General features: G+C 48.4%; 1 protein-coding gene across 1 annotated transcript in view; it reads right to left on the bottom strand.

Annotated features, from left to right (window-relative positions):
- The window catches only part of LOC129701980 (dedicator of cytokinesis protein 11-like), a 221,125-nt gene that overhangs the window by 59,216 nt on the left and 142,808 nt on the right, over nucleotides 1–19,101 (bottom strand). Inside the window, 2 exon segments of the mRNA XM_055643437.1 lie at nucleotides 3,848–3,976; nucleotides 16,424–16,481. Coding sequence (XP_055499412.1) covers nucleotides 3,848–3,976; nucleotides 16,424–16,481 — 187 coding nt within the window.

Raw genomic sequence — 19,101 nt, 5'->3', positions numbered from 1 at the left:
TTAGCACGCAACAAATGCTTTTCACTGTACTTTGGTACAGGTGACGAGAAATGAAACTGAAACTGAACTCCACTCAACTGGGAAAGGAGAGGGGGAGCGAGAGTTGGGGTGCAGCGACACGTGTGGGGCACCACCCCACCACCACATGTGTCCAAGCAATGATGCCCAACAATGCTGAGAACAACATTCTGCACTCTGGAACTTCCCAATGCAGGGGGAGACTATTACACTCACAGAGTAGTGAGTATAGATAGATAGATAGATAGATAGCCTTTTATTATCATTCAGAAATCTGAACGAAATTGCAGCAGTCATACATATAATACCATACAATAAAACAACAATAAACACATATTAACATCCACCACAGTGAGTCCACCCAGCATCTCTTCACTGTGATGGAGGCAAAAGTCTTAGGTCGCAGTCTCTTCCCTCCTCTTCTCCCTCTGCGCTGGGGCGATACCCCCCCCCCCCCCCCCCCCCCGGCGATGTTAAGAACAGTCCCGCGGCTCAAACACCGCGGCCCGGGGTGGTTGAAGCTGCCGCCCACCAGTTCTGCAGAAGCAGCTGCTGGCCCGCGGCCGAACCCCGGACTCAGGCCATCGCCGCCAGAACACCGTCCCAGCCACCCTCACGTGAGTATCGGAGTGGCGGCGCGGCTCTGGCTGCAGCGGCTTACCGGCGGTCCCGTTGTCTTTGTGTTTTTTATGTTGTTTATTTTGTTTGTTTAGTCTAGTTTTTGGTTTTAGCTTGTGTTTTTGGGGGGGGGGGGGGGTTGAAACGGGGTTTGCAGTCTCTCCCTGCGGGGGAATACGACCTTTTTGTCGTATTCCCCTTCTCTGCCTCCGTCTGTGCTGAGGCCTAATGGAGCTGACGACCTCGAGGGAGGTTCGGCGCCCCCGAGTATGTGGAAGAAACTGCCAGAGGAGGCAAGGAAAATGAACTGCAGAAGCTGGTCTGTACCGAAAACAGACACAAAATGCTGGAGTAACTCATTGGAGTAACGGGCCCATCCCACCCACGTGACTTTGCCGGCGCCCGTGATAGGTTGTAACAGGTTGCCGAAAATTTTCAACGCGTTGAAAATCCAGCGGCGACCAGAACGAGGTACGACCCTTAGGGTGACTACTCACGACCGTACAGGCTTCATGTACCCCGCGACATGTCGCTGAAAAAGTTGCGTAGGTGGGACAGCCCCACAACACAACGAAAGCTTTTCAGTGTGTGTTGGTGCACGTGACAATAAACTAACTAACTCAGCGGGTCAGAGAACATCAGGCAGGATTGTAGGCTTGCTGCCAGTTGTTCGCCCCCTACAATCAGTCTGAAGAAGGGTCCCAACCCAAAACATCACCTCTCCGTGTTCTCCAAACATCACCTCTGTGAAACGTCACCTATCCGTGTTCTCCACAGATGCTGCCTGACCCGCTGAGTTACTCCAGCACTCTGTGAAACGTCACCTATCCATGTTCTCCACAGATGATGCCTGACCCGCTGAGTTATGGTGCAGCAGCATCTATGGAGCGAAGGAAATAGGCAACGTTTCGGGCCGAAATCCTTCTGGAAATAGGCAACGTTTCGGGCCGAAACCCTTCCGGGTTTCGAAACCCTTCCGCCCGAAACGTTGCCTATTTCCTTAGCTCCATAGATGCTGCTGCACCCGCTGAGTTACTCCAGCACTCTGTGAAACGTCACCTATCCATGTTCTCCACAGATGCTGCCTGACCCGCTGAGTTACTCCAGCACTCTGTGTCCATCTGTGCCAGATATTTTCTACCATAGTGTCTATCTTCTATCAGGCAGATGTAATAAAAACATTTGAAAGACAATTGGACAGGCGTGTAGATGGGACCGGCGTGTAGATGGGACAGGTTTTGAGGGATACGGACCATACGTGGGCAGGTGGGATTAGCCGAGATGGGGCATCTTGGTGGTCATGGGCATTTGCGTGCCGAATGGCTCTAGGGGTAACCAAGAAAATAATGCTAACGCAATGAGCATTCGGAGCCTCGGAGTTCAGCACTAGTTGACAAGGTGATGTGACAATCCAGTTACTCATTGAGTGTTCATATTCATAAGTGATAGGAGCAGGAATTAGGCCATTCGGCCCATCATTTACTCCGCCATTCAATCATGAATCTATCTTTCCCTCTCAACCCCATTCTGCCCATAATCTCTGACACCCATATTAATCCACCCGTCTCTGCCTATAAAAATATCAACTGGGGGCCTCCACTGTCGTCTGTAGCAGAGAATTCCACAGATTCACCGCCCTCTGACTAAACAAATTCTCATCTTTCTAAAGATACATCCTTTTATCCTGATGTTTAAGAAGGAACTGCAGATGCTGGAAAAATCGAAGGTAGATAAAAATACTGGAGAAACTCAGCGGGTGAGGCAGCATTTATGGAGCGAAGGAATAGGTGACGTTTCGGGTCGAGAATCTTGAATCTTATCCTGAGGCTATGACCTCTAGTCCTAGACTCTCTCACTGGTGATAACATCCTCTCCACATCCACTCTATCCAGGCCTTTCGCTATTCGGTAAAGGGCCTGTCCCACTTGCACGCATTTGGCGCGATCAAACGTGGTCGCTTGAGGCGTACGGGCATCATATTATCTGAATGGTGGCCGATTAGGAAAAGGGGAGATGCAACGAGACCTGGGTGTCATGGTACACCAGTCATTGAAATGCAGGTGCAGCAGGCAGTGAAGAAAGCGAATGGTATGTTAGCATTCATAGCGAAAGGATTTCAGTATAAGAACAGGGAGGTTCTACAGGGTCTTGTATTTGTAGAGGGTCTTGGTGAGACCACACCTGGAGTATTGCGTACAGTTTTGGTCTCCTAATCTGAGGAAAGACATTCTTGCCATAGAGGGAGTACAGAGAAGGTTCACCAGACTGATTCCTGGGATGGCAGGACTTTCATATGAGGAAAGACTGGATAGACTCGGCTTGTACACGTTGGAATTCAGAAGATTGAGGGGGGATCTTATAGAAACGTACAAAATTCTTAAGGGATTGGACAGGCTAGATGCAGGAAGATTGTTCCCGATGTTGGGGAAGTCCAGGACAAGGGGTCACAGTTTAAGGATAAGAGGGAATACTTTTGGGACAGATATGAGGAAATCATTTTTCACACAGAGAGTGGTGAATCTCTGGAATTCTCTGCCACTGAAGGTTGTTGAGGCCAGTTCATTGGCTATATTTAAGAGGGAGTTAGATGTGGCCCTTGTGGCTAAAGGGATCAGGGGGTATGGAGAGAAGGCAGGTACAGGATACTGAGTTGGATGATCAGCCATGATCATATTGAATGGCAGTGCAGGCTCGAAGGGCCGAATGGCCTCTACTCCTGCACCTATTTTCTATGTTTCTATGTATCTCTATGGCCACGCGGGGCCGGGCCCACTTAGATGCGCGGAGTTGTGCGGGGCTGGTCCCGACATCACGCGGAGCTCCGAAAAACTGACACTGTCCGAAATCTTTGCGCGCCAACGGCCTGTCGGCATGCAGGCGCATTGTGGTCGTACGCAGTGTCTTGACGGCGTTCGTGATGACGTCACCACCCGATGCCCAAATTCAGTCGGCACGCCTCCTGCCCAGCTGATTGGTAAGTATGACGCATATTACGTCATGCGCGAACTTCACGTGTATTTAATGCGTACTTAGCGCCAACTCCGCCTCCGTTTGGTCTTGCTAAACGCATGCAATCGCATGCAACTGGGACAGTCCCTTAAATTTCAATGAGGTCCCCCTCATCCCTCTAAACTCCAGCGAGTACAGGCCCAGTGCCGACAAACGCTCATCGTATGCCAAGCATGGGGCAGGTGATTTTGGAAGAGGTGGCAACAGACAGACAGGGCATTTACCTCGGTGTAATGGACATCTTGCATCCCCGCATCCTCTTTCATGGCAGCTTCCTCCTCGATGTTGGGAGTGATGGCTTTGAAAGCTGCACATCCTTTAGGAAACAACTCTGACAGAGGGAGAGAGAAACCAGTGTAAGAACAGATCCACCAATGCCCTCTCCAGCCCAAGTATTGCCTTCACAGACTTGTCCATGACATCAACTGTCCGTCAACCCCTCCAGATGCTGCCTGACTGACTGAGCGTTTCCACAATATTATTTTATTTCACATTCCCTGTACCTACAGTTTTGGTTCCCGTCTCGAGAGAAGGTTGAAGATGATTTAGTGTTTTTCTGGTTTTGCACTTTAAACTGTCATAGTGGTTTAAACTACGATCTGGAGAAATAGAACTCGGACTTTACCAAGTAAACAAACATCTAATGCCCTTGTATAAAATCCACCCCACCCTGGCCACTCTCTCATCTCGCTGCCACCATGGGGAAGAAGGTACAGGAGCCTGAGAACCGTCACCTCCAGGTTCAAGAACAGCTTCTTCCCAACAACCATCAGGCTCTTGAACTCTGCACGACACTGACCTCAGCAACTGTGATCTTCCTAGATTATAGACAATAGGTGCAGGAGGAGGCCATTCAGCCCTTCCATCCAGCACCGCCATTCAATGTGATCATGGCTGATCATCCCCAATCAGTGCCCCGTTCCTGCCTTCTCCCCATATCCCTTGATTCCTCTAACCCTAAGAGCTCCATCTAAATCTCTTTTGAATGCATCCAGCAAATCGGCCTCCACCGCCTTCTGAGGCAGAGATTCACAACTCTCTGGGTGAAAAAGTTTTTCCTCATCTCCGTTCTAAATGGCCTACTCCTTATTATTCTTAGGTCGACAAAAATGCTGGAGAAACTCAGTGGGTGAGGCAGCATCAATGGAATGAAGGAATAGGTGACGTTTCGGGTTGGGATTGAAGAAGGGTCTCATCTATGCCTTATTCTTAAACCATGGCCCCTGGTTCTGGACTCCCCCAACATCAGGAACATGTTTCCTGCCTCTAGTGTGTCCAATCACTTAATAATTGTATACGTTTCTATACGATACCCTCTCATCCTTCTAAATTGCAGTGAATACAAGCCCAGCCGCTCCATTCTTTCATCATATGTCAGTCCCAGACTATGGACTGTGTCTTTGATTGCACTATTATGGTGACCTGGTTTAGTTTAGAGATACAGCGCAGAAACAGGCCCTTCAGCCCACCCTCCTTCCTGGGATGTCAGGACTGTCTTATGAAGAAAGACTGGATAGACTTGGTTTATACTCTCTAGAATTTAGGAGATTGAGGGGGGATCTTATCGAAACTTACAAAATTCTTGGGGTTTTGGACAGGAAGATTGCTAGTTGGGGAAGTGCAGGGGTCACAGATTGTTCCACGAGAGTGTTGAGGGCCAAGTCTAGGACAGGGAGGGTGGCAGCTTGTGGCCAGGGGGATAGGGGGTATGGGGAAGGCAAATCCTTTAAAATCCGAGAGGCTCGAGGAGGCCTACTCCTGCACTTTTTTTTCACAGACACAAACCAAAATGTCATCCAGAGTGGTGAATCTCTGGAAACCAGTCTCTGCCACAGAGGGCCTGGCTGGGAATTTTAGGAAAGTACCAGTTCATTGGCTATATTTAAGAGGGTTAGATGTGGCCCTTGTGGCCAAGGGTATCAGGGGGTATGGAGAGAAGGCTGGTACGGGATACTGAGTTGGATGATCAGCCATGATCATATTGAAGATGGCGGTGCAGGCTCGAAGGGCTGAATGGCCTACTCCTGCACCACCTAACCTACAGATGCTTTCTATGTTTCTATGTTTGCAGAGTAATAAGTGGTACAGCAGCTGGGAAGGAAACAATAACCAAGGCCTTCAGACACAAACCAAAGCACTCTGTGAAACGTCACCTATCCATGTTCTCCACAGATGCGGCCTGCCTACCCGTGAGTTACTCCAGCACTCTGTGAAACGTCACCTATGTCATCCATCCAGAGATGATGCCTGACCCGCTGAGTTACTCCAGCACTCTGTGAAACGTCACCTATCCATGTTCTCCACAGATGCTGCCTGACCCGCTGAGTTACTCCGGCACTTGGTGTTGATCTGTTGATCGAGCTGGGTTAGCTGGAATGAAAGGTTGGACAGACTTGTTTTCTCCCGCAGTTGCAGGCGGACTTGCTACGAGTATATAACATTATGAGAGGCAAAGATAATGTAGATAGAATCTTTTCGGCTGGGTTGAAATGTGATATTGCTTTAAGGAGGGAGGAGCAGCGTTTAAAGGAGATGTGCGTGCCAGGTTTTTTTCCCCACAGGGAGTGGCGAGTGCCTTGAACGAGCTGCCAGGGGTGGTGGTGGAGGCAGGTACGATCGTGGCGTTTAAGAGGCTTTTGGATAGACATGGATATGCAGGGAATGGAGGGATATGCATCACGGGCAGGCAGAGGAGCTCGCTACAACATTGGCATTATGGGCCGAAGGGCCTGGTCCTGTGCTTTAGACTTTGGAGATACAGCCTCTTCGGCCCAACGAGACCATGCTAACCAGCGATCATTCTATACACTGGGACTATCCTACACACACTAGGGACAATTTACAATTTCACCCAAGCCAATTAATCTACAAACCTGTACGTCTTTCCAATGTGCGAGGAGCCTGGAGCACCCGGAGAAAACCCACGCGGTCACTGGGAGAACCTGCAAACTCCGTAAAGGCAGCACCCGCAGTCAGCGTCAAACCCGGGTCTCTGGCTCAGTGAGGCAGCAACTCTACCGCTGCGCCACCGTGCTCTACATGCAGTGGTGAAGATGTCGATTTGGCAATAGATTATCACTGGAGGCATTGAACACAAATAGATTGGTCATCGTTACCAAGGGTACGGAAGAGACCACTCCTGCTCTCCTTGTAAATACATTGGCTTCAGCTCAGGGAAGCTTCCATTCACTAATATTTGGTGAGGGGGGGGTACTCTTCTGAGGCACAACTTATATGAAACAGGGCATGGAAAAGATTGAAGATGCGAAGAGAGGGTGGAGAGGGAGAGGAGGTTTCATCTAGAGCTAGTTTTTATTTGTTGTACAATTCTTTTGTACCATTTTTCCAGATCCAGTGCAGATTGCTTCTAATTGTTGGTTGCATTGACTCATGGTTGACTCCCGAACCGTCCAATACCTGCACCAATTGTCTTCAACCTGCCAACAACTTGTTGTCAATGGGCAACAGTTCCTGAAGAGTAACTCCTCATGCAGCCTGTACCTTGGTGTATCACTGCTGTGGTTTCATAAACTTCCGGGAGACTCATTTAAGTTCCAAAACTTCTCACACATCGAACATGCCGACCTTGATGTACATTGATAGCAACTCTTGCCAGCTTTCCGATTGAGTTTTGCAAATTTCAGTGAATATTCAGTGAAACTCAACAAACATCACTTCAATGTGCAAAAACTATTGGTATTGTGGTTTTGGCAAATGCCTTGCAACTTTCAGTTCATTGGTCTGCTTTTGACGTGTTGCCTCACAGAGTAATAGTGTGAAAACAGGCCCTTCGGCCCAACTTGCCCACACTGGCCAACATGTCCCTAGTTACACTAGTCCCACCTGCCCACGTTTGGTCCATACACCTCCAAACCTCCTACATTGGAGGAGCTAGATGCATTTTCCACATCACTTGTGCAATGATGGTCCATTGAACAAAGACTTTATTTATTTTATTATCTTTTATTAGCCAGGTGCTGGGACTGCAGATATTTACAATATATATTAATGATTTAGATGAAGGGATTACAAGTAACATTAGCAAATTTACAGATGACACAAAGCTGGGTGGCAGTGTGAACTGTGAGGAGGATGCTATGAGAATGCAGGGTGACTTGGACAGGTTGGGTGAGTGGGCAGATGCATGGCAGATGCAGTTTAAGGTGGATAAATGTGAGGTTATCCACTTTGGTAGCAAAAACAGGAAGGCAGATTACTATCTAAATGGTGTCAAGGTGGGAAAAGGGGAAGTACAACGGGACCTGGGGGTCCTTGTTCATCAGTCTATGAAAGTGAAGGGCCTGTCCCACTTTCACGACCTAATTCACGACCTCTGCCGAGTTTGCCCTTGACTCGTACTCGCAGCATGGTCGTCACAAGGTCGTAGTAGGTCGTGATGCTGGTCGTAGGTACTCGTGCATCAAGTTGATCGGGGCGTTGTTTCGAACATGATGAAAAATGTTCACGAGTAAAAAAGGTCGTGAATTAGGGTTGTGAATGTGGGACAGGCCCTTAATCATGCAAGTGCAGCAGGCAGTGAAGAAAGTGAATGGCATGTTGGCCTTCATACAAGAGGAGTTCAGTATAGGAGAAAAAGGTCCTTCTGCAGTTGTACAGAGCCCTATTGAGACCACACCTGGAGTATTGTGTGCAGTTTTGGTCTCCGCGTTTGAGGAAGGACATTCTTGCTATTGAGGGAGTGCAGCGTAGGTTTACAAGGTTAATTCCCGGGGTGGCGGGACTGTCATATGCTGAGAGAATGGAGCAGCTGGGCTTGTACACTCCGGAATTTAGAAGGATGAGAGGGTATCTTATTGAAACATATAAGATGATTAAGGGTTTGGACACGCTAGAGGCAGGAAACGTTCCTGATGTTGGGGGAGTCCAGAACCAGGGGCCACAGTTTAAGAATAAGGGGTAAGCCATTTAGAACGGAGATGAGGAAACACTTTTCCACACACAGAGTTGTGAGTCTGTGGAATTCTCTGCCTCAGAGGGCGGTGGAGGCCGGTTCTCTGGATACTTCCAAGAGAGCTAGATAGGGCTCTTAAGGATAGCGGAGTCAGGGGATATGGGGAGAAGGCAGGAACGGGGTACTGATTGGGGATGATCAGCCATGATCACATTGAATGGCGGTGCTGGCTCAAAGGGCCGAATGGCCTACTCCTGCACCTATTGTCTATTTCAGTAACTAATATAAACTTGGCGCTACTAAAAAGACTGTTGTTTTTGAAAATACATGGGTGGAGGAATAACTTAATCATTGGAGGTCCTCTACCCCCTCTTTCACAATTGTTTTCATAAGACACTGTTCCAGTAAAGAAGTTTTCTTAGAAACACAACTATCTGCTGTTAAAATGTCTAAAAATGGCACTAAACAACACAGAACACACCCACAGGTCCCCAGGCCAAAAATGTCTGTGGGAACACCATGCCAAGATAAACCAATGGCATGTGCCTGGGCGTGATCAATCACCCTCCATTCCATTCATATCCTTCTGACTATGTAAACACTCCTTCAATCCCACAATCAAATCTGCCTCCACCACCATCCCCCGCAGAATGTCCCAGGCACCCACACCCTCTGCCCCGCACATCCCCCTTCAACTTTGCCACACTCACTTTAAAGCTATACGCTCTAGACTTTGATATTTCCACCCTGGGGAGAATGTTCGGAATGTCTACCGTGTCTATGCCTCCATGAGTTTCCATCAGATCTCCTCTCAATCTCCGACAATCCAGAGAAAACAATTCCACCCTGACCAACATTCCAGGCATTTGTGGTTTTAGAAACATAGAAACGTAGAAAATAGGTTCAGGAGGAGGCCATTCGGCCCTTCGAGCCAGCACCGCCATTCATTGTGATCATGGCTGATCGTCCCCTATCAATAACCCGTGCCTGTCTCCTCCCCATATCCCATTGACTCCACTAACTCCTAGAGCTCTATCTAGCTCTCTAACTCTAACAAAGTCTGGTACTTTATACATCAAATCATTTTAACTGATTCTAAATATTGTAGCACATGATTTAATTCCGGTTCTGAAAATTATTGTAGTCTTTCATTGTTTCTCTATCTAACTCTTCTTAAATCCATCCAGTGATTTGGCCTCCACTGCCCTCTGTGGCAGGGAATTCCACAATTTCACAACTCTTTGGGTGAAAATGTTTTTTTCTCACCTTAGTCTTAAATGACCTCCCCTTTATTCTAAGACTGTGTGGCCCCTGGTTCTGGACTCACTCAACATTGGGAACATTTTTCCTGCATCTAGCTTGTCCAGTCCTTTTATAATTTTATATGTTTCTATAAGATCCTCCATCATCCTTCTAAACTCCATTGAATACAAGCCTAGTCTTTTCAATCTTTCCTCATATGACAGTCCCGCCATCTCAGGGATCAATCTCGTGAACCTACGCTGCACTGCCTCAATCACAAGGATGTCTTTCCTCAAATGTTCTGGATTTTACGGTACATTCAGTTTTGAATGTTTCTCCCACGGATGCCATGAGTTGGCCGATCCACATGGGAAGATTCACCAGTTGGCCCATCAAACATGGACTCCCACCTTGCTGTGTCAATTTCCAATTGGAACTTGTTGTCCACCCAATCTAATCCCCTTATCCATCACAGTGACAAATTCCAACCCCTCCCTAGGTCACTCTGCAACCTACTGATACTACTTCTGTTCCAGTAACATTTGTAAATCCTTTACAAATAAATGAAAAATAAAATGAAGCAGAACCAGGGGCCACAGTTGAAGAATAAGGAGTAAGCCATTTAAAACGGAGACAAGGAAACTTTTTCCACACAGAGAGTGGTGAGTCTGTGGCATTCTCTGCCTCAGAGGGAGGTGGAGGCCGGTTCTCTGGATGCTTTCAAGTGAGAGCTAGATAGGGCTCTTAAGGATAGCGGAGTCAGGGGATATGGGGAGAAGGCAGGAACGGGGTACTGATTGGGGATGATCAGCCATGATCACATTGAATGGCGGTGCTGGCTCAAAGGGCCGTATGGCCTACTCCTGCACCTATTGACTATTGTATTTTGAAAAATGAAAAAAATAAATAAAGGCGGTGTGGAGAAAGCCACAATTATTCCGGCTTCTGTGGGAACTTGTTTCCCAACTTCTCTCATGTGTCTGCAGGTAATCTTGACAGGCTGTGTATCTTTTTGTTGCCTAATTCACCCACTCACTCCAAAGATGATTTGGTGCAAGCTCTGACAGGACCTGCATCTACAGAGAGATGTACCTGGTGAAAGTCGTTGGCACATTTCTCATCCCGTGAGGATTCAGAATCAGAGTGGAGATCCTATCCTGAGGAAAGACATTCTTGCCATAGAGGGAGTACAGAGTACAGAGAAGGTTCACCAGACTGATTCCAGGGATGTCAGGACTTTCATATGAAGAAAGACTGGATAGACTCGGTTTGTACTCGCTAGAATTCAGAAGATTGAGGGGGGATCTTATAGAAACGTACAAAATTCTTAAGGGGTTGGACAGGCTAGATGCAGGAAGATTGTTCCCGATGTTGGGGAAGTCCAAAACAAGGGGTTACAGTTTAAGGATAAGGGGGAAATCTTTTAGGACCGAGATGAGGAAAACTTTTTTCACACAGTGAGTGGTGAACCTCTGGAATTCTCTGCCGCAGAAGGTAGTTGAGGCCAGTTCATTGGCTATATTTAAGAGGGAGTTAGATGTGGCCCTTGTGGCTAAAGAGATCAGGGGGTATGGAGAGAAGGCAGGTACAGGATACTGAGATGGATGATCAGCCATGATCATATTGAATGGCGGCGCAGGCTCGAAGGGCCGAATGGCCTAGTCCTGCACCTGTTTTCTATGTTTCTATGTTTCTATTAGAGCTCTTAAAAGAAAGCGGAGTCAAGGGATATGGGGAGAGGGCAAGAACGGGGTACTGATTGTGGATGATCAGCCATGTAGCATCACTCGTTGCCTCCAATCTAAGGACATAAACACTGTGTACCTGCTGGCTGGCATCGCTCCCCCAGACATGAGGAGAGAGTAGTACGGAGCGTCTGAAACAGCTGACAGACGAGAAGACACCCACTACACAAACACGTGCCCCCTCCTAGACGGTTAAAATCCCGTAAGAGATTCCTAATCAGCGTCACCCCATTGGAAACAGCACCAACTGAAACCCGCCCCCAGATGTGGAAGGACAATAGACAATAGGTGCAGGAGGAGGCCATTCGGCCCTTCGAGCCAGCACCGCCATTCAATGTGATCATGGCTGATCATCCACAATCAGTACCCCGTTCCTGCCTCCTCCCCATATCCCCTGACTCCACTATCTTTAAGAGCCCAATCAAGCTCTCTCTTGAAAGTATCCAGAGAACCGGCTTCCACCGCCCTCTGAGGCAGAGAATTCCACAGACTCACAATTCTGTGTGTGAAATAGTGTTTCCTCGTCTCCGTTCTAAATGGTTTACTCCTTATACTTAAACTGTGGCCCCAGGTTCTGGACTCCCCCAACATCGGGAACACGTTTCCTGCCTCTAGCGTGTCCAAACCCTTAATAATTTTATATGTTTTAATGAGATACCCTCTCATCCTTCTAAACTCCAGAGTGTACAAGCCCAGCTGCTCCATTCTCTCAGCAAATGACAGTCCCGCCATCCCGGGAATTAACCTTGTAAACCTACGCTGCACTCCCTCAATAGCAAGAATGTCCTTCCTCAAATTAGGAGACCAAAACTGCACACAATACTCCAGGTGTGGTCTCACTAGGGCTCTGTACAACTGCAGAAGGCCCTCTTTGCTCCTAAATTTGATTCCTCTTGTTATAAATAACAGACTAGCCACTGTCCCTATTTCCACCAAGATGGGCACATACCAGCAGCAGGGCGCTTACCACCAGATGCTGATCAACGCTGGCTGAACTGGAGATGTCCCAACCGACTGCGAAATGGGGTGGGGGGGGTCAAGGGTGGCAATACACAAGTGGGGCTACATGGAGGGTACAACAACCTGTGGCTGTGGCAGACAGACCCAGACAATACAACACCTACTGCAATGCCCATTGCTGGATAATCCATGTACCACGGCACACCTTGCACTTGACACTCCAATAGCACAACGATGTGTACAGCAGTGGCAAACCATTATATAGCATTAGGACACGAAAGAAGGAGCCATGATCACGGTGGATGGCGGTGCTGGCTCGAAGAGCCTAATGGCCTACTCCTGCACCTAATGTCTATTGTCTATACACAAGCTGCATTGCAGAATGGATAGGCACATGGATTGGCAAAGGTGGGGCATAGAATATGTTCAGGTAGAGTGGGACGGCACAATGGTGCAGCGGGTAGAGCTGCTGCCTCACAGCGCCAGAGACCCAGGTTCAATACTGACCATGGGTGCTGTCCGTAAGGAGTTTGCATGTTCTCCCTGTGACCACGTGGGTTTCCTCCGGGTGCTCCAGTTTCCTCCCACATCCCAAAGCGTGCAGCTTTGTAGGCAAATTGACTTCTTCAAATTGCCCCTATGGTGTAGGATGGAACTAGTGTGTTGGTCAGCATGGCCTCGGTGGGCCGAAGGGCCTGTCCTTGAGTTGCACTGTGGCAGAAAGGCACGAGATCCTTCTGACAAATATGATTCAGGAGAATCCAAAGAGACTTTATATATATTCTGGGGAATATAAAGTACCCAGAGAATAGGGGCCCTTGTAATTGGAAAGATGCCATCAAGTTGCAGAAAATATGATGCAGAGAAGATTATTGAGGACGTCACCAGGACTCTGTGGCCTGAGCTACAGGGAGAGGTCAGGCAGGTCAGGACTTTATTCCCTACAGTGCAGGACGCTGAAGGGTGATTTTATTGATGTGTACAATATCAATTGTAGGAATAAGGTAGACAAAATTGCTGGAGAAACTCAGCGGGTGCAGCAGCATCAATGGAGCGAAGGAAATAGGCAACGTTTCGGGGCAAAACCCTCCTTCAGACGTTTCGGCCCGAAACGTTGCCTATTTTCTTTGCTCCATAGATGCTGCCGCACCCGCTGAGTTACTCCAGCACTCTGTGAAACGTCACCTATCCATGTTCTCCACAGATGCTGCCTGACCCTCTGAGTTACTCCAGCACTCTGTGAAACGTCACCTATCCATGTTCTCCACAGATGCTGCCTGACCCACTGAGTTACTCCAGCACTCTGTGAAATGTCACCTATCCATGTTCTCCACAGATGCTGCCTGACCCGCTGAGTTACTCCAGCACTCTGTGAAACATCACCTATCCATGTTCTCCACAGATGCTGCCTGACCCGCTGAGTTACTCCAGCACTCTGTGAAACGTCACCTATCCATGTTCTCCACAGATGCCGCCTGACCCACCCGCTGAGTTACTCCAGCACTCTGTGAAACGTCACCTATCCATGTTCTCCACAGATGCTGCCTGACCCGCTGAGTTACTTGTGCTCTACACCACCACCTGCAAGTTTCTCACCAAGCCACGCACCATACCGATTTCATAAGTGATAGAAGCAGAATTAGGCCATTCGGCCCATCAAGTCTACTCTGCTATTCAATCATGGCTGATCTACCTTTCAATCTTAACCCCATTGTCCTGCCTTCTCCCCATGACCCCTGACACCCGCACTAATCACGATTCTATCAACCTCCACCTTAAAATATCCATTGATGTCCCCCACCGATGTCTGTGCCAATGAATTCCACAGAGTCCCCACCTCCTGACTGGAGAAATTCCACCTCAACTCCATTCTGAAGGTATCTAAAAGGCCAATCGATCGCCGGCCCCTGGACCCCTCCACGGACCGCACCAGAGGTTCCAGAGTCAGTGTTTCCACTTTGAAGGAAATTGCCTGAAATCCGGGAAATTCTGGCTGTTTTCGGGTAATTTTAGGGAAATGAAATAATTTTGGGAAGTTTCGGGAAATTTCCCGTCCCGGTAAGCCGTCCCCAACTGCGCATGTGCGACTGTCGCCCCGACTGCCCACGCACGGATACGGGGCCCACTGCGCACGTGCGGGGAGACGCGAAGGGGCCCAATCAGGCCCGTGGGATGATTTGGGGGAAAAAAGTAATACCTGTATATTTACGGTCATCAGCGCCTGCGCAGCCGGGAGAGGCCCGTCAGCCACGTCACAATTACAAATGACGCGGTAGTGACACTGTCTCCCCGTGCATGCCCCGTGGGCCCGGTATCCACGCGGGCGCAGTTGTGGCGGCATTCGCACATGCACAGTTGGGGAACGCTTACGGGGCCATGAAATACCATCAAATTGCAGGTAATTTGGAATTATATTCCAGGAAATTGAGTGCTCTGTCGAGAGTGCTCACCCCCACTGCCTCCAGAGGCCAATAGGGATGAACAATAGATGGTGCCATTGCCAGCGACCCACGCAGCTATGTTATGTTCCTGGGAACCATCATCTCCAAAGACCTTAAGTGGGGGGCTACCATCGACTCCACAGTCAAAAAGGCACAACAGAGGATGTACTTCCTGCGGCAGCTGTGGAAGCACAATCTGCCACAGGCAATGATGGTCCAATTCTATACGCCCATCGTAGAGTCTGTCCTCACCTTCTCCATCATGGTCTGGTTTGGCTCAGCCACCAAGCACGACACCTGGAGGCTGCAGCGAATCGTCCGATCAGCAGAGAAGATTATTGGCTGCAACCTTCCCTCCATTGATGAACTGTACACTGCAAGGGCCAGGAAGCGAGCGGGCAAGATCATCTCTGACCCCTCTCACCCTGGCCACAAACTCTTTGAATCACTTCCCTCTGGAAGGCGACTCCGGACTGTCAAAGCTGCCACAGCCAGACATATAAACAGTTTTTATCCACGAGTAGTTGCTCTACTCAACAGCCAATAATCTGCAGCCTCCCTTTGATCTGGTATTTTGTTGGTTCACATGTTTAATCAATAGTGTTTTATCATTAATGTTTTATTATTATTATTAATGTTTAGTGTTTTCTGAGTCATTTGTAACTGTCACTGTATGTCATGTTGTTACTTGTGGACGGAGCACCAAGGGAAATTCCTTGTATGTGAATACTTGGCCAATAAACTTACTTACTTACTTAGACCAGTAAAAGAACACAACTCCTGCTCGGGATTCCCCGCAGTAATGGAGAGACACGTCCAATGATCAGTCAGTCAGACACACAACTGTGAATAATGTAGCACTAACAGAGTCATAGAGTGATACAGCATGGAAACAGGCCCTTCGGCCCAACTTGCCCATACCGGCCAACATGTCCCAGCTGTACTTGTCCTACCTGCCTGCGTTTGGTCCATATCCCTCCAAACCTGTCCTATCGATGTACCTGTCTAACTGTTTCTTAAACGTTGGGATAGTCCCAGCCTCAACTACCTCCTCTGGCAGCTTGTTCCATACACCCACCACCCTCTGAGTGAAAGAATTACCCCTCAGATTCCTGTTAAATCTTTTCCCCCTCACTTTAAACCCATGTCCTCTGGTTCTCGATTCCCCAACTCTGGGCAAGAGAGTGTGAGCCTCTCTCCGATCTTCCCTTCAATGGTTAAAGGGCCTGTCCCACTTAGCGTTTGTTTTGGCGACTGCTGGCATCATTGACTGACGTTTCAGGTCAGCGAAATTGGCGTATTGTCGGGTGGTGCTTCCTCAACGTTGCGACGGGTTTTTTTTTTTCCGCTGCTGGATTGTGAAATGTTCAAAATCTATTGGCGACCCTGATATGACGTCGGCAGTCACCGGGGAAATCGCCAAGTGGGACAGGCCCTTAACTGCAGAGCTGGGTTTAGAAATAGAATCTGGAGCTTACTTTTCCTGTGGAGGTATTCAGCGACCACGGCTGCCACGTGAACGAAACACATCACTGCCTGCAACGAGAGGAGAGAGACAGAGAGAGGGTGAGAGACGGCTCGTTCAACAAAGGGTCAGTACCAACTCGATCTGTGAAGGTCCGTGCCAGGTGAACGGGAAAAGTGTAGTCTCTCCGCACTTGCCGCTGTCTCCACTGAATATTCCGTGCTGCTAAATCCAAGCCCCCTCCTTGTGGCAAATACTTAGCACCACACGGGGCAGATTGGCACCATCTTTGCCCCCCTCTCCACACCCTGCCTGTAGTGGGGAGACCACAACCGCTCGCGATACTCCAAATGAATCCTAACCAAAGGATTATTGAGGATGTAGGGAGTGCAGCGTAGGTTTACAAGGTTCATTCCCGGGATGGCGGGACTGTCATATGCTGAGAGAATGAATTGGCTGCGATTGTACACTGGAGTTTAGAAGGATGAGAGGGGTTCTTATTGAAACTGATGCAATCATAAAAAAAGCACATTAGCGCCTCTACTTCCTGAGAAGATTACGGAGAGTCGGTTTGTCAAGGAAGACTCTCTCTAACTTCTACAGGTGCACAGTAGAGAGCATGCTGACCGGTTGCATCGTGGCTTGGTTCGGCAACTTGAGCGCCCTGGAGAGGAAAAGACTACAAAAAGTAGTAAACACGGCCCAGTCCATCATCGGCTCTGACCTTCCTTCCATCGAGGGGATTTATCGCAGTCGCTGCCTCAAAAAGGCTGGCAGTATCATCAAAGACCCACACCATCCTGGCCACACACTCATCTCCCTGATACCTTCAGGTAGAAGGTACAGGAGCCTGAAGACTGCAACGTCCAGGTTCAGGACATTGGTTCAGGTTGATGGCTACTTCCCCACAGCCATCAGGTTATTAAACCTGGCTCGGACAAAACTCTATTAATAGCCCATTATCTGTTATTTGCACTTTATCAGTTTATTTATTCATGTGTGTATATATGTATATAATGGTAGATGCACTCACTGATCTGTTCTGTGTCATGCCTACTATATTCTGTTGTGCTGAAGCAAAGGATGAATTTCATTGTCCTATCTGGGACACATGACAATAAACTCTCTTGAATCTTGAAACATATAAGATTATTAAGGGTTTGGACGAGCTAGAGGCAGGAAACATGTTCCCGATGTTGGGGGAGTCCAGAACCAGGGGCCACAGTTTAAGAACAAGGGGTAAGTCATTTAGAACGGAGATGAGGAAACACTTTTTCACACAGAGAATTGTGAGTCTGTGGAATTCTCTGCCTCAGAGGGTGGTGGAGGCCGGTTTTCTGGATACTTTCAAGAGAGAGCTAGATAGGGCTCTTAAAGATAGTGGAGTCAGGGGATATGGGGAGAAGGCAGGAACGGGGTACTGATTGGGGATGATCAGCCATGATCACATTGAATGGCGGTGCTGGCTCGAAGGGCCGAATGGCCTCCTCCTGCACCTATTATCTATTGACGTACACTCATAATAGTTCTTTTAACAATTAAATTGCATTTGATCCAACATAGATACTCCAAATCCAATGATAATCAGACTAATTTAAATTGGACTTTACCCTGCACTAAACGTTATTCCCTTTATCCTGTATCTGTACACTGTGTACGGCTGGATTGTAAACCCCCCCCCCCCCCCCGACACCTTGGTACACATGACCATAAACAAAAACTAAACTTGTCACAAATGTGCTTCCTGCATCGGAGGTGTTGAGTAACCTTGCCGCAGGTGTCCACACCCCCATCTTGCACATTCTTCTCAGGTTGACTGACTTCCAGCAACACGTGGGAGATGCCAAGAGCTGTCTGTCCACATTCCTCCCTCCCAGCTGGGCCAACAGTTGATCGCTACTGACCCCGCACCCCATGAGTTGTGCAAGCCGACTGGCCCTTCGGCCCAACACACCCAATTCTGGCAGCTTCTCCCTCTTGGATGACGGTTGGGTTCTTGCCATGACCCATTAGCTACAAGGTTAACTTCTACTGACATATACACGTTATTTACTGGAAGGCAAAAATGCTGGAGAATCTCAGCGGGTGAGGCAGCATCTATGGAGAGAAGGAATTGGTGACGTTTCGGGTCGAGACCCTTCTTCAGACTGATGTGGGGGTGGGGGTGGTGCGGGAAGAAAGGAAGCGGAGACAGTGGGCTGAGGGAGAGCGGGGAAGGGGAGGGGAAGGAGGGAGAAAGCAGGGACTGCCTGAAATTTGAGAAGACAATGTTCATGCCCCTGGGGTGTAAACTAGCCAAGCGAAATATGGGGTGCTGAAATAATATGGGGTGCTGTAATATGGGGTGCTGTAATATGGGGTGCTGTAATATGGGGTGCTGTAATATGGGGTGCTGAAATATGGGGTGCTGAAATATGGGGTGCTGAAATATGGGGTGCTGAAATATGGGGTGCTGTAATATGGGGTGCTGTAATATGGGGTGCTGTAATATGGGGTGCTGTAATATGGGGTGCTGTAATATGGGGTGCTGTAATATGGGGTGCTGTAATATGGGGTGCTGTAATATGGGGTGCTGAAATATGGGGTGCTGTAATATGGGGTGCTGAAATATGGGGTGCTGTAATATGGGGTGCTGTAATATGGGGTACGCGTTATTTACTTTGGTGTTATTTTGGCGCCTAATTAAAATTC

The sequence above is a fragment of the Leucoraja erinacea genome, chromosome 12, assembly GCF_028641065.1.
Source record: "Leucoraja erinacea ecotype New England chromosome 12, Leri_hhj_1, whole genome shotgun sequence".
Lineage (NCBI taxonomy): Eukaryota > Metazoa > Chordata > Chondrichthyes > Rajiformes > Rajidae > Leucoraja > Leucoraja erinaceus.
The sequence above is the reverse complement of the archived record's forward strand: the minus strand, read 5'-3'. Positions and strand labels throughout refer to the sequence as shown.